This window comes from Rhineura floridana, chromosome 6 (assembly GCF_030035675.1).
Source record: "Rhineura floridana isolate rRhiFlo1 chromosome 6, rRhiFlo1.hap2, whole genome shotgun sequence".
Classification (NCBI taxonomy): Eukaryota; Metazoa; Chordata; class Lepidosauria; order Squamata; family Rhineuridae; genus Rhineura; species Rhineura floridana.
Window position 1 is genome coordinate 55,524,687 of NC_084485.1, and position 16,530 is coordinate 55,541,216.

Below are 16,530 nucleotides of genomic sequence, written 5' to 3' on the forward strand. Positions count from 1 at the left end.
TTCGATACCATCAACTGTGGTATCCTTCTGGGAAGACTTGCTAAGTTGGGAGTGGGAGGGACTGCATAGCGGTGGTTCTGCTCCTACATGGTGGGTCGGTTCCAGAAGGTGGTGCTTGGGGAACATTGCTCGGCACCCTGGACTCTCCAGTATGGGGATCCACAGGGGTCAGTTCTGTCTCCCATGCTGTTCAACATCTACATGAAACCGTTGGGTGCGGTTATCCGGAGCTTTGGAGTGCGTTGCCATCAGTATGCTGATGACCCGCAGCTCTATTTCTCCTTTTCATCTTCTTCAGGTGAGGCTGTCAATGTGCTGAACCGGTGCCCGGCTGCGACAATGGACTGAATGAGGGCTAATAAACAGGCTCAGTCCAGACAAGACTGAGATGCTGTTAGTGGGTGGTTCTTCTGACCGGATCGTGGATGTTCACCCTGTCCTGGATGGGGTTGCACTCGCCCTGAAAGAGCAGGTTCGTAGCTTGGGGGTTCTCCTAGAACCATCTCTGTCACTTGAGGCTCAGATAGCCTCGGTGGCACGGAGTGCCTTCTACCAACTTTGGTTGGTGGCCCAGCTACGCCCCTATCTGGACAGGGATAACCTGGCTTCAGTTGTCCATGTTCTGGTAACCTCCAAGTTAGATTACTGCAATGCACTCTACGTGGGGCTGCCTTTGAAGACTGTTCTGAAGCTGCAGCTTGTGCAAAATGTAGCGGCCAGATTGGTAACAGGGACCAGACGGTTTGAACACATAAAACTGATTCTGGCTCGCTTGCATTGGCTGCCTGTATGCTTCCAAGCTCGATTCAAGGTGCTGGTTTTAACCTATAAAGCCTTACATGGCTTAGGACCATAATATCTGATGGAATGCCTCTTCCGACATGAATCCACCCGTACACTACACTCAACATCCAAGGCCCTCCTCTGGGTGACTACTTGGAGGGAAGCTGGGAGTCTGGCAACAAGGGAGAGGGCCTTCTCAGTGGTGCCCCCCAAATTATGGAATGATCTCTGTGACGATGTGCGCCTGGTGCCAGGTCAAGACTTTCCTCTTCTCCCAGGCATTTTAGCATGTGTTTTTAAATTTTTTAAATTGTTTTTTGTGTTTGTATATTTGTTTTTAATGTTTTTAATTGCTGTAAACAACCCAGAGAGTTTCGGCTATGGGGCGGTATATAAATGTAATAAATAAAATAAATAAATAATAAATAAATTTATTAATTTCAAAGCCTTTTTATTGGTCAATGTCATATGATGGAGAAGACAACCTTCTCTGTTTCAAATTGGAGGTTATGTTCTATTTCTATTTTGGGCGCATTAACAGTTGAATCTGAAACTTCAATTTGATGTAAAATTAGACTGATTACAATATGTTGCTACTTAAGCAACTATTCTAGCCTTTGGAAAAAACAAACTTGGCCTACTCACGAGGCATGTGTTCAGTCTGCTATGCTTGAATCACTCCACTTAAGGAAGGGTGGGCATAGTCAATTAAAAACATAGAGCACATCTAGAAATTGTCTAGAGTATATTTCACTACCCACTGTTTTATCTTGTGCAAACTGAGACATTCCTAATGTCCACTGGAGACTATTCTGCAGAATAGTCAGTGCTATTCTTTCACAATTGTTTTTGGAGTTTTTAAATGTATATTTTGCAAAGTGTTGCTGTGCTTCACATATTCACAGAAACAGAAGCAAAAGAAAATGATTTCCTATAGGAAACTTCAGTAAAATTGCAAAGTAAATCAAACATATTTAAAGTTACTATCTGAACTATATCAACTGTATCTTAATATTGTTATTTCTTCCCTGCTAAAACAAGATCAGCACAGCACATGTCTTGTTTCTGTTATTTGGGCTGATTGCAGGTGTTGCCACCACTCACCATATGCTCAGAGGCAAATGTCAACAAATTCTTCCAAGCTACACAGGAAGTGAATTGGACTGTGAAAGACCAACCCAAATGGTGTTGCATTTTGACAAATTTATAGGACAGTACAATGTCTCAAAAGGAGGCTAGGTCTCTCTCCCCCCCCCCCGGTGAATTCACTATAGCTGCCCAATTTCCCTCCTATTTAAAGTTTGATAGAAATATCTGTGGGCTATAGGTATGTTCTTAAAACCGCAAGGTTTTTTTTTACCTATGACTGAATTTCTCTGCTTTTTAATCCGGGAAGTAAGAAATGGGATCCTGTGCAAGTTTGCTGAGAATGGATTAATCATTTACATGCTTATTGAGTTCAGTTGGATTTACTCCCCTGCAATCATGCTTAGGAAAGGTGAAACTGACCACAGGGAATAGGGAGGGGGGGAGGGAGGAGGAGGGAGGGAAGAGGGGAGGAGGGGGTGGGAAGCAGACAGGAGGGGCAGGGGACGAAGAGGGCAGGTTTGATCATTTGCATGTTTATTGAGTTCAGTGTGATTTACTCCTGTGTATGCTTAGGATAGGTAAAACTGCCGGGGGGGGGAGGGAGGGAGGGCTAGAATGGGCAGTACAGGAGGAAGAAGGAAGAGGGGAGGGGAGGAGGGAGATGAGAGGGGAAATTTATTTATTTATTTATTTATTAAATTTGTTAGTTGCCCATCTGACTGGTTTTCCAGCCACTCTGGGCGACGTACAACATAAAAACATACATTTTACATTAAAGCATTAAAAAAACTCAACTAATGATAATAAAACCTAAAGGCAGGTCTGATCATTTGCATGCTTATTGAGTTCTGTGGGATTTTCTTCCATGGAATTATGGTTAGGATAGATAAAACTGACCATGGGGGAGGAGAAGGAGAAAGGGAGAGGAGAGGGGAGTGTAAGGAGGGGGAAGGAGGAGATTGGCAGGGGAGGGGCAAAGGAAGGGGGAGGGAAGTGGCAAAAATGTGATGGGAGGGAGGAGAGGAGGGCAGGTTTGATCATTTGCATGGTGTTTGAGGTCAATATGATTTACTCCCGTGCAGTCATGCTTAAGACAGGTAAAGCTGACCATGGGGGGGGGGGAAGGAGAGGATTGGAAGAAGATGAGGAGGGGGAGGGAAGGGGCAGGAGGGGGAGGGGAAAGGAGAGAGGGTTTGATCATCTGCATACTTTTTGAGTTCAGTGGGATTTATTTCTGTGCAATCATGTTTAGGATAAGTTAAACTGACCTGGGGGAGGGGCAGGGAGGGGATTGGGTGGGTGGGCACTAGGAAGAGGGGAAGCTCCTTTCCTTTCCAAATGGAAAACATTGTTAACAGTATCATTGCTTTTCAGTGTTTCCCACACCTTTTTATTCTACAGCAGGCACATGTAGCCTCCCACCCAAACCAAAGCTATCTCTGGCCACATTCACAAAAGGCCTTTATTTCAATTTAGACAGTTATGGCTTTCCCCAAAGAATCCTGGGACGTGTAGTTAGTGAAGGGTGCTGAGAGTTGCTAGGAGATGCCCTGTTCCCCTCACAGACCTTCAATTAGAGTGGCTGACTGTTAAACCACTCTGGCCACTGAAGCTCTGTCAGGGGAATAAGAGTTTCGTTTCAGCACCCTTCATGAACTACACTTCCCAGGATTCTTTGGGGGAAGCCATGACTTTCCAAAGTGAAATAATGGTCAGGCGTGGGTGTGGCCCCCTGAGTAGGCAAGCCCAGCAGCTGCGAGTCTGGCTTTTTGAACACTGACAGTTGGTTCTTACTGAGCATGTCTGACATTATCATTGAGTTCAATGCAAAATTTCTTAAATTAATTAAAAATCAGCCAGACATTTTTTTTTAACTTTTAAACTGCAGAGGATGAAGGTCAGAGTATGGGGCAAAGTTAGTAATAAGATTACAGGTACTCTGTGAACATGGCTGATTTTTAATTAACTTCAACAGATTATGAGAACTCTGACAGAAAAACATCCAAAAGGGGTCTGGGTTTTTCTCTCTCTTTTTACTTGAACTCTTGATTCTTTCTGACTGTTTTGTGTATCACCATGAAAATTTAGAGTGTTGTTAAGCAAGCGTTTCTGAGTTCAGGACTATTAAGTTTTGTAAGGTTTTGTTTTGAAATGAGCTTAAGGGAAGCATCAGAATGGCATGGGGGTATTTTGAATTTAACATTGTGGAATGCGAAGCATCCACGCTGGCTGTATAATACACAGTTAGAATGACATATCCAGGATGGGCTCCTACTGGGAGGAAGGGTGGGATATGAATCAAATAATAAATAAATAAATGTTTAATTAAACTGTTAATTTACTTAGTAATCCTCTGGGGATGGGGCTAGAACCCATACTGTGAAAAAATTGTCAGTTCCAAAACCTTGCTGGCCAAAATGGAAGTTGGAGAGTGGCTGGAGGGAAAATCAACTATGCTCACTCCAGAGCTGCCATATTTTTCCTTGTTAGGAGAATATGGAGGCTCTGTCCTGTAGAAGTTTCCATGGCGGCAATATGGACGTTTCTAGAGTGGACCTCCCTCTCTGCTCATATGTTGAAGGGAGAGGGGAAGACTGCAGGTAAATTCCACAGTATCTTCTGTCCCGGGTTACCCTCCTGGGGACCATATGATTGTTCCCTTAGTTGGGTGGATGTTTAATGCTAGGGTAGTAATGGCTACCCATCGTGGGTAGATGAATTCAAGGAAGCCACTTGGTTATCTTAGTATTCAGATACAAAAATAGACCTCTGTGGATTTGACAAGAGAAGATTATAGAAAGTCTCAGACTATTTTCTTGCCCACTTAGAATGCTTTATTTTTGATAGCCTTTCTTCGGTGAAATAGCATAACTTGGATATACTGATGTGTTTCAAGTTTGTTTCCTTTTTGCTCTTTTTCAAGATGGTACTTGGTTAGTTTGGGGCACTTGCCTAGTCAGCCTTGTAAGCAATCTTCCTACAGAAAAGAGAAGAAATCTTGCAAGTCTAAGAGTTTGTAACTCCACTGTATTTGGTCAATTCCAGTCCTCTTCTAGTCTTCACAATTAGATATCTTATATTAAATGTATGCTGTAGAATAGAGTAAAACATTCTTTTACTTTATCTGTACAGGTCAGTCGAACATACTGCTGTGGAACCTATAGAGCAGGTCCGATGAGGCAGATCAGTCTTGTTGGAGCAGTAGATGAAGAAGTTGGGGACTATTTCCCAGAATTTCTTGATATGTTGGAAGAATCTCCATTTCTTCGAGTAAGAATTAACTTTTACTTTATTTAATTCTAACTATTATTAGTATTGCAGATGAACACCTGTAACATATTACTAAACAATGAGAAAATTGTTAAGTAGAAGAATAAAATCATGAGTCTGTCTCCTGCAGGGGTGGGTAACTTTTCTCAGTCGTAGGGTTACATTCCGTAATGAGTATTTTTGGGGGGGCTGCATGCCAATGGTGGGCATGGCCAGAGGTGAAAGTGGGCCAATAAATGGAGGTTGTTCATACCTTTTGTACAGTAGGCTTCTTTCCATCCATGCAAAATCCAGAAGTTTCTATACCCACACATACACACTCAAACAGGCAAGAGGCATTACCATAGTTCAAAGAGACATTTCAACCATGCAAAAGCACTTGAGGAGGACTCAAAGCAGAGCCATGGCGGTGAAGATATGGATGTGCCCTGCGGACAGTCTGGTAAGAATTCAGTCACTCGGCCTGAGGTTCCCCACCTCTTTTCTGCTGTTTCCCCATGACTGAGTGAATTGATCATATACATGTAGTAGAACCCTAGTCTTTTTGTAAAACCGTGTGTGTGTGTGTAAATAAATAAAAGCTTATTTTCAATAAGGAGACTGAGCCTCTGTTTACCAGAGGTCAGCAGCATTTTGCCTTGTTGATCATCTGACTCAGTTTTCTTTTGTGATATACAGATGACTTTGCCTTGGGGTACTCTTTCTAGCCTTAGACTTCAATGCAGGTCACAAAGTGATGATGGCCCCATAATGTGGGTAAGACCAGGAGAACAGATGATCCCAACAGCTGATATGCCAAAGTCACCATTCAAACGGCGGAGGTAATACTACTTAATTTTTTAGTTTTATAGTTCAGATAAGGATCAAGTCTCCATAACTCTTTACTGATTCTGGTCTCTAGCTGAGCTGATTGTATACTCAAAATCAGTTTCTTCCATACTGAAACTAGGTGTAACTATGTATTACAGAACTGTATGCTTATTCCTCTATCTTTGCTGCCTTAGTTATTATTAATTAAATAACAATAATATAACAATTTATTCCCTGCCCTTCACCCTGAGGTCTCAGGGCAGGTAACAACAGTTTAAAATAATCATTAAAAACAATTTAAAACAGTTTACAATCAGAAACACCCCAGTGTTTTCTATTTGTGAACTCCTTCAGTCAGCGACTTGTCTCTCTGTTTGGTAAAGTACCGTGTATACTGGTGATGCCATATAATAATAATTGGACTTTGGTTCTGCAAACGTAGTTTCTCCCTTCTTGATTAATGCTTCGTAATTTGGAGTTAGTCTTCATTGTCTCTAGTTTTTGTCCTTTTTGCTTTGGAGAGCAAAGGATCTCCATCTTGTCCCACAACTTTAATTATGGTGTTAGGGTAGAAAATTTAAACATGCAAGAAATATTCTCTATTCTGTTGTATTTTTGCTATGGATCTGGTTTTTAAATGATTGTCAAGCTGTATTGTGTCTCTGTGAGACCTTTTGTGGAACATGATGAATAAATGTAATAAAGAAGAAACAAGACTTTAATTCTGCATATGTTTCCTCATGCAATCTTCTACTGATCTGAGTGCATTGAGAGGTGCTTCACACAGCAGCGTACTGTCATTCTGTCATTTCAGGATATTTCTAACCATAAAATCTGTTGTAGTTCTTCCTGAAGATGTAAAATTGACTTTGAATATATAAAGAATCCCAGGTCCTCAGTCTGGTATATTAAAATTAAATCTGACCACAAAAGGGCTGTCTGTCTTTTCCTGTTAGACATCCATTTACTCAGATCAGATTTGAAAGTGACCAGTACATTATTTAATAGACCACATATTATGCAGATCAGACCACGTTGAAGACATGGTGCACTGTATTCTTTATTGCCGTTTATACAGTTCACCTGGGGATAGATTCCTCTATTCATTCCAGAGGTTTTTAGATGTTCCAGTAGATAATTCCCAAATTGGTTGCTGCCCGTGAAGACAAGTTTGTTACCTATAGGGAAGCTTTTTACACTAGCAGTACAAAAGTTGAGCTATTTTTCTGATCCAAAAAAGCATTGACTGCCAAGGAGATTTTTTAAAATCTAAATGATTTTGGGAACTTTTAAATTTTAAGCTTTGATGATTTGCAGTTCTGAAAACTGATATCTCAACTTGCTTTTGGTTTTTCTTATTTTTTGTGATTCATGTTGTAAGGGTCATAGGCTACATACCATAAAAATTGGCTGAATTTGAAAGACCACCACCACCAGTGGATACAGCCATTGTTTTGAAGTTTGAAATGTTGCAGAGAGTAGAGAGCTTTTTTTTACTATCCTCCTAAGACTGGTTGCATCAGAAAATAGGTATTTAAGTTGGAATGTACCACTGCCTGTGCACATTATGACGTTGTAATGCCTTTGAAATTCATACATACAGTTGGACATAGTGGCATGATTTTTGTATAGAGAGGTAGAGCATTTTATTAAATGGTTAACTTTTTAAAATGGCACCATATTGATGACTTTCTAGCCCTCTTCTGTTATTAAATGGTAATATTAGAGGGATGGGGCCATGTGCACTGGCCCCTGAATCCCTGACCTTGCTGCATATAAGGTTGACGTTTGAAGGGAGCTTGTAAACATAGTCACTTGCACATTTTTTAAAAGTCTCTCCACAATCAGGAACCCTGGTGCACATGGCTCCATGCCTCAATTACTATTACCCTTAAATTTAACACCTTAAGAGGGCTCTTGTGGTATGAGTTGGCACTGTTTAAGGATTTTTTTTTGAGAAGTAAAGGTTTCTGATTATATATATATATATATATATATATATATATATAGTTTCTGTTTTATATTTGAGCTATTGAAATTTTGATGTGCTAGAGAAATTATGCAGAGCCTTTCATTCTTTAAAAAAAACCCCAACCAAAACAACCACCCAAAATAGTGGCAGAACATGATAACAATACACACTACATAAACTTATTCTTGCGTAGTCTCATGAATATCAACGAGATTTGTTGCTATCATTCTTTTTAGTCTAGATTAAATTGAGTAAACTATAGTTAAATTCCTAAATATCAAATTACTATCTCTATAGTAATGAACCAGAAGCTAGGGAAATCTTTTTCAACTTGTTTTAATATGGCAGTATTAGTACCACTGTTGCATAATTCTTTCTCTTTATCCCACTTCATAGATCAATGAATGAAATAAAAAATCTCCAGTATCTACCTCGGACCAGTGAACCCCGTGAAGTTCTCTTTGAAGACAGAACAAGAGCACATGCAGATCATGTTGGGCAAGGGTTTGACTGGCAGAGTACAGCTGCTGTTGGAGTGCTGAAAGCTGTACAGTTTGGTGAATGGTAAGCGTGGTATAGCAAATCAGAATACACATGGCAGTTCATACTTCCACAAAGTTCATTCTTAGCAGCAGGCACTTCAGAAACACTTAAAATCCGAATTGTGATGTAGAATTTAGAAAATCCAAACGGCTGTTCCTGATGGTGCGTTCTTTTGATTGTGGCTTACAAATAAGAGGAAAGGTTGTGGCTATCACTTCACTCTCTTTTAGAAAGGTGTCTAGTATGTTGTGCTTGAATATTTAGGAAAAGAGAACATGTGTAAAAACTAGGGCTGTGCACCGGATTCAGCTTAGTCCTGAGCCAAATTGGGCCTATTCGGAGAGTTGGGCACTTTGGTAAAGTTGGATTGAGTTAGCCATGGATTGCTACAGGTCTGATTGCATGGCCTAGAGTAATCTGAGGCTGTCAGCATAGGCCATCAGGCAGGATGAAAAAGCAGGCATCACACAGGAAAACTCATGAAAAGGCTGATACTTACTTGCTGCATCTTCCTCGGAGAAGGTAGGCCCAGTGCTGCTGCTCTCCTTCCAGCCCTTGTAAAAATCAACATTACAACTGATCTCCCAACTCTTAACATTTTATGGCATTTGTCAGGAATTTTTCATTCGTATTGAACACATTATTGTAGACCAGGGGCTCTCAAGCTTTGTCATAATAGACTTCCTCAAGTTAATGAAATAGAAGGAAAATTGGTTTTTGTTTTCTGTGTACATGGTTGTGTAGTGGTCTTGGGGAGTGGGTCCCTGACCCAGTCATTTAGAGTATAAATGGGCCCCACATGTCAAGAAGTCTAATAGCACATTTTCAACTTACTGTAAAAACTTTCATTTCTCTAGGAGTGACCAGCCTCGTATAACCAAAGATGTAGTTTGTTTTCATGCTGAAGATTTCACTGATGTAGTTCAAAGACTTCAGTTGGATCTGCATGAACCTCCAGTGTCACAGGTAGTCAAAACTCTTGTTGCAACTTCTACTTTGCACATTGTTCCAAGGCATAATGTCAGTTTCTCTCTGCTCCTCAATTATTGATCACCCTTTGAATATGAAATGAGCTCTCCAGAATGTGATATACAAATTTGAAACACAATTTCTTTGCTAGATAATGTTATATTTTGACAAACATGTAATTGGATTCTGAGTAGAAGCAGCCCAGATACTAGTTTTTTCCTCTGCCACAAGCAGGACCATACATTGACTAGTCACATTGACCAGAGTATGTTGAGCAGTATTGGGAACACTGCCTTAACAGTGCCTTGTACCAATACTTAATAGAAATACCTTATCTAGTACATTGTAACAATTGTATTTTCCTTTCTATACACATGAAATTCCCACACATGATATGCACACAAAAACATCAGTTCCAAGAATTTCATTCCACTACTCTGGCCAACTTCTGCACCATCATCTAGATTAGCCTTTCCCAACCTTTGGTCCCCAGATGTTGCTGGACTAGAGTTCCCACAACTCCTGACCATTGGCCATGTTCGCTGGGGCTGATGGGAGTTGTAGTCTTGCAACATCTGGGGACCCAAAGACTGGGAAAGGCTGATCTAGATTTTGCCAAATTGTAACTGGATTCAGTTCCTTAAAAGTGCAGCTTAAGCTTTGATTTATGCTTTTGCCCTGTTAGTGGGCAGACATCTCTCTCTCTGTATGTGCATGGTTCTTGTGTGTTCTCAAGTTCTAGTGCTTGTGCAATGTGCAGCCCTGAGCCAATTTAAACATTGGCTTTGTAATGAGGCATTACAGGAACAGAACTATATGAATTGGCCAAGCCTTAAGATTTTTAATGCAGCACCTCTTATATCAAAAATTTAATTAGGGGCAGGGTCTTCTCACTGGTGGCATCATAGCTGTAGAATAATCTCCCCAGACAGATATGACAAGTTCCCTCTCTTCCCTATTTTTAGATAGATTTTGAACACTTTTTTAGTTATGGAAGAAATTTTATCTTTGCAGTTTTTAAATTGATTTTGTTGTATTTTTATACTTGTCTTTATTTGATTTGTTTTGTATATGCATTCTATTTGGTGAAAGCACTTCGAAAAATCATTTTGAAAAGTGGGATACAAGTTTAAAGTAAAATGTTGAGAACTGAAAGACCTTGAGCTGATCAGGAAGAGGTTTTGAGCAGTCAATTCAGATTGATTGTGGGCAAGTTAGTGTTTCACAATTAATCTGTGACAGATAGTTCAAAGCTCAAGCTTATGAATTGGAAGTTTTGACAGTTCTTCACTTGCCTGAACCTAGTATAATGTATATCTACCTTGCCTGAACCTGGTATAATGTGTATCTACCTGCTTGGCTCCTACCACCATGGAAATTTATCTGCTTGCTTTTGCTAAATTAATGTATGTCTGTGCACACAAACTGTTTAAGCTGCACCAAATCTTGTACTCATTAGTGTAGTAGTAGCAGCTCAAATTTAAGACTGTTAGTTTTTATGACATTTTAATATGTTAAGACTTTTCCCTAACATTGTGGCTAATAAATGACAAAAGGCTGTAAGGCAAAATACATGTACTGAACGCTAAATGCTCATTTTTGGGCCTTGCAATCTGGTTTACCTCTTTGCTTCTTTACTCCCTCAGTGTGTTCAATGGGTTGATGAAGCTAAGCTAAACCAAATGAGACGAGAAGGGATTCGCTATGCTAGAATTCAGCTATGTGACAATGACATCTACTTCATCCCTAGAAATGTCATTCATCAGTTCAAGACAGTGTCAGCTGTCTGTAGTTTAGCTTGGCATATAAGACTCAAACAGTACCATCCTGCAGGGGAAAATTCTCAAAGTACAGAAAGCATTTCAAATACGGACACAAGCATCTGTGACAAGACTAAATCCGAAGGTGAAGATCAATGTATGCTTATGAAAAAGGAGTCTGAAGAAGTAGGAACAGAAGTACAGACTGCAACAGTGGCATCACCATCGTTATTATCATCTCTGTCATGACTTGTCCTGCAACAAGATAAGATGGTTCGGCCCCTTGCAGTTTTTAAACTAGAATCAGATCAGCAACACAATCCACAGGATGATTGTATGTGCTCTCTTGTGTGATATGTACATAATCATATACATTTTTAAACAGCTTTTTAAATTTTTGATGTGAAGTTATAGTTTTATAACTGGTTATGTTTTATTGGAGAAATCTTGCCTATAATTCTATAAAGAAAGGTGACATTCCAAAATGTCAGGCATATCTTTTTTACACAGATTATGCAAAGTTAGAGTTGTATTTTATTCCCTTAGTACAGCATGTAGTAGTGAACTATGTTTTTTGTTGTACAACATCTCCACAATATTTTTCCCCTTCAGGAGCATCAAGTATTTAACACTTGGTAAAAATGATACTCCTCCATCTATTTTATCTTTCGCTTTCAGCATAAAAGTGTTGGTTTCTGTGGAGAAGTCACAGAGTGACTCTCCCATTTGATTAATGGCTTGAATGAAAGAGAAAGCACAGCACTTTTAATTATCAATGACATTTTTGTGTGAGAGACTTTGAAAGCCTGGAAAAAGCTCAAGTTACCAGCAGCATAGATTGATCCTTAATTGCTTATCAACACATTCACAAAGAAGTTGATGTCTGAGATTAGTTGCAGAGTATGATCTTGTTGAAATGTAGCGACTAACATTTCCCACACCTCTGCTTTTAACATATGTGGGAATATTACTTTTTAGTATTTTCCCTGACTGCAAAATATAATGCTAGTGTCTAATGAAAGTAACTGTTGGCAGTCTTCCTGAGGAAACTGCTATATTTGAGCACTTTAAGGCTTTACAATATTCTAACCAACTTGGTGGCTTGTTTAATTCACAGCAAGCTCTGAGGTGGAAACCATCTTCTCCTTTGCATTGATGCACTTAATCCAGTAGAGTAGGCTTAACAATATATATTGGTTGCCTTTATTGTCAAAAATTCTATTTGCTGTTTCACAAGAATTATCACATATGTACTACTATTTCCACATGTAATCCTTGGGTACCCTAGTGCTATGTTGGAAGATTAAATAACACATGCTAATATGTTCAGGATCTTCAGCAAGATTGTTTAGCACTCGTACAATATTTTCCAACGTTAACTATAGTCAACTTTCATTATCTGTATGATGAATTACATTTATATTGAGTACTAGAAGAAGTGGGCCCCTCACATATAGGATGTAACCTTAATTAAGATGTAATCAAAGTTGTCAATAAACCACTCTGTTATTTTGGGGTAGGAGGAGGTCTGCAACACTATACCAGTGGAAGGAAAGAAAGCAGCTGTGTTTATTTCAATACATCTTTATCAATATTTTTGAAAAAATTGCAAATCTTAATCTGTTTATAATAGCAATTACTTTGTGCAATATTATTTTGTGTAGATTATATGCATATTAGTACCTCTGCATAGAGGACACAGTTTTAAACCAATAGCAAAAGAATCAGAAAATACTGCAGTGATTTCTATAGAACTGGCATTACTCCTGATACATTTATATGTATTGCATTGAAGACAAATAGAAAATATTCAACTTAAAATGAGTTTTTAGATTGGAGTGGTGGTGACTTGTTAAGTAATCTGTGTAAATAAGGTGTTAGGATACAAATCTTTTTACAAAAGGTAATGTGTTTTTATGCAGGAGTGTGGCTTTTAATCTTGACAAAATTCTAGATTGACCAATACTGGTTCAGATGATAACCCCTGTGTACTCTGGCTTTTTCCACTTTTTTACTCTTGTCCAGAAGAATTTTCATAAGCTTTAATGGGCTGTGCAAAGTAAAATTCTTCACAGGCAATACAAGTTTCAGTGCATGATTTACATTTGACCAAGTCCATCTTTATTCTTGCATTTCTCTTCCATTCATTTTACTAGTCTTCCAAGCATTGATTTCCCTTCACCCATGCATTGCAAATAGCTTATATCAGCAAATATAACTTTAGTCTTTACAACTTAGCATGGGTAACTGTCACATGTAAAACAGCACTGTGTATAATCACTCAGGAACTGGAAAAAATTGAAAAGAGCTGAAGGGAAACCGGTAATCGCTTTGTCCTTAAATAAAACTTCTGAAAGTTAAGCTAACAAATTCTAACAATCTGTACTCACAGGGCACATTCCCATGAAACGCTAAACTATGATTGCATGGACAATCCTCAGTGAGCTAAGCTTTCAGGCTTGGTTCCTCCTCCTCTGGGGCTGGGAGAACTTCTGTCAAATTTATCAAAGAATCCTGTGCTAACCAGGAATCCTGACTTGCAACAATGGTTGGTTGCTAAACTGCTGTTGGTCACTGCTTCACACATGGTGAGAAGAGAGGAAAGTAAAACTAAAAGCTGGTGGAGTCCTTTTCCTGGCCATGGGGGAGGGTAAAGTGCATGAACATAAACCTTTGCTTTGGCTCATTCCTGCTCATGCACTTAGTCCTGAATCATGGTTTCTAGCATTATGTGTGGAAGTGGTTTTAGTAGTGGTTTAGAACATGACCTAGAATTAAGATGGAAACAGCAGATGTAAGTTTTCATGTACACATTAAATTATAGCATTAGGCATAAAGTACAGCAGAAGCTTGCTTTAGAATGGAAATACACCCTGCAATCATTCATGACCTCTTCTCCCCCCATGCTGCTTACCAAACTATCAAGAAAAAGCTTAAGTAGATGGAGAATCTTGGACAAATGTTCTATGCTTTACTAGTTCAAGATTTTAGTGTTGAAATGATGCTGTGTTATATGTTACAGCACACAGCATTTTGAATAGATACCTTTCAAACATTTAAAGAGACTGCAAACATCTTTCTGTTCTGTTCATTTATCTTAATTTCATTTTATGTTCATTGGTTTGGATCAAGAATCATGCTCCACAGGGTTCTGCTTGTGATGGAGGAAGGAAGGGCAGGGAAGTAATTGACTCCAATTCCTTCTTCCCGGTACAGCCCCATGCCCCCTGAAAAGTTCTGAAAGATTGGGATACCCTCTGAAGTGGGAAGTGGTGCAAGAGAAAAATCCCCCTTCCTCTAGTGCTGAGTCCACACAGTATCCTAGTTTCCTCCGTGACAATGAGTCCTTCTGTTTTCAGAGGAGCAAGTTTGGATCCAACCCATTATCTTTTACAGAAGTACTTTTGCAACATCTTTAAAACAGTCCAGAAGCACCAATTGTCATTACTTTAAAATTCTAGGTCCAAGTTACCAAAGAGGTCTGTCCACACACTGGAACTGGGCTGATCTCCCTTTCTGTATGCAGCCTTTTTGTCATGTTGGGCTGTTTCTAGAGAGTGCCCTGAGATTCATGAATGGATTTTCTGGGGAAACAAGGGGCTGCAGTGGGAGAAAAGGCTGAAAAGCTCCATGGAGTGAATGGCCTTCTAGATCAGCCTTTCCCAACCGGTGTGCCTCCAGATGTTGTTGGACCACAACTCCCATCAGCCTCAGCCATTGGCAATGCTGGCTGAGGCTGATGGGAGTTGTGGTCCAACAACATCTGGAGGCACACCGGTTGGGAAAGGCTGCTCTAGATACCTGCCTAGATGTTCTTTTAATAGGAACAATAATGGCACCTAAGATGAATATGGTGATAAATCTATTGAGTTTGGGTAAGGGGAAGGCTAAATCAAATATTTGCATTAAGAACAATAACTAATCCTAGGGACCTGAAAAATATGAGTGACAGATGACTGGGTTCATATTGTTCAGATGACTGTTTGTTTGGTGAACATACAGCCTTTAGCTCTCAGAGAAATAAAAGATATTTTTAGCAGTTTAATATCCAGGAAGATATTGGGAAGTAACAACTTGCATTGATGTGAAGATTTCAGAAATTTATCTTGCTAGCTTAATGGATTCTTGAATGCCTAGATAATTAACAGGAAATTTTATCTTATAAATTATAGAGCATATGAATACATATAGTTACAAAATGGAGAAAGTTCAAAAGCAGAATGATTTTTATATTTATTTTATTGAAGGTCATTGTCCAACTGAGTAGACTATTCTCCATCAGATTTCTATATTTGTTGGATACCAGTTATACAGTATATCCTGTCTCATGTTAGGACTGTAAAGAGTTGGGAACTACTAGTAGTTGCACAAATAGGGTTCTTGACCGAAGTTCCTGAGCAGCTGTGTTTACTATTAACAATCCCATTGTTCCTTTCTTAAGGACCAAAGAAGAGTATTAATTTGTGTTCAGTGAATGGTTGTATTGGGCCACTGATCCATTCAGCAAAGCAGCAAAAGTAAAATCAAGAAATAAGTGAACTAAGCATTTCACATCCCCCTCAAATATTTCTGAGCATAAATCTATTTTGTAAATAACTGACAAGTTCTCTTCCATGAAGATGGAACATGTGGAGTATTCTTCTGATATTTAAGGGAGACTTATCTTTATCATACAGGTTTTCCCATACGGTAAAAGGGCTCTTGTTTTGTGGATAGTTTTCTGTATGTAAGGATGTAGCTGTGTGTCAGGAGATAGGAAATTTCATTTGTTGTCAAGAGCCTTAGGATGGACATAATTTGTTTCTGTTTTTCTCATGCTGCCATTCACATGCTTGAATATATTTAGTGGTAAGCCCTTTTCACCTGGGGCACATCCAGCCCAAGGTTAAGCACTTTTAAGTTCCTTTTATTTTGAATGGGAGATAAGCTGGACTCTCTAATCAGTGGAACTAAATGTGTTTAATGTTGGCAGGACTGCACTCTTATTTCCTTTATAAATGCTGACTATTTATAGCCATATTGGTTGTGTTTGAAGGTTGCTATGAGTGGGGTTGCTTCAGCTCCTGAAAGCTTTGTACTGTAGATAAAATTTATGTTGGTCCAATAAACAACTTTCCAATAATGTTATGGCCTTCCATTGATATACATAATAGTTTTAGGACCCAACAGCACATGTAGTTGAAAAGGGGCTTCTCTTAATATAGCACTTTCAATTCTGTCTAAGCAAATACTTGTACTTATCTTTACTTGTTGTATAAAATAGATTTGTGTAGTGTTTTGTGATTACATTCAGTTTTGATTGGCAGCTAAGATATTTTTCTGTGCTTTTAATAT

General features: G+C 39.2%; 1 protein-coding gene across 1 annotated transcript in view; it reads left to right on the forward strand.

Moving 5' to 3' along the window:
- RSBN1 (round spermatid basic protein 1) overlaps positions 1–11,986 on the forward strand; it is a 50,515-nt gene extending 38,529 nt beyond the window's left edge. Inside the window, exons 3-7 of the mRNA XM_061631968.1 lie at positions 5,005–5,142; positions 5,821–5,963; positions 8,321–8,488; positions 9,325–9,433; positions 11,083–11,986. Of these exons, the coding sequence (XP_061487952.1) occupies positions 5,005–5,142; positions 5,821–5,963; positions 8,321–8,488; positions 9,325–9,433; positions 11,083–11,445 (921 nt within the window). The 3' untranslated portion in view covers positions 11,446–11,986. The remainder of the gene's footprint in view (positions 1–5,004; positions 5,143–5,820; positions 5,964–8,320; positions 8,489–9,324; positions 9,434–11,082) is intronic.
- The last annotated feature ends 4,544 nt before the right edge of the window (positions 11,987–16,530 follow it).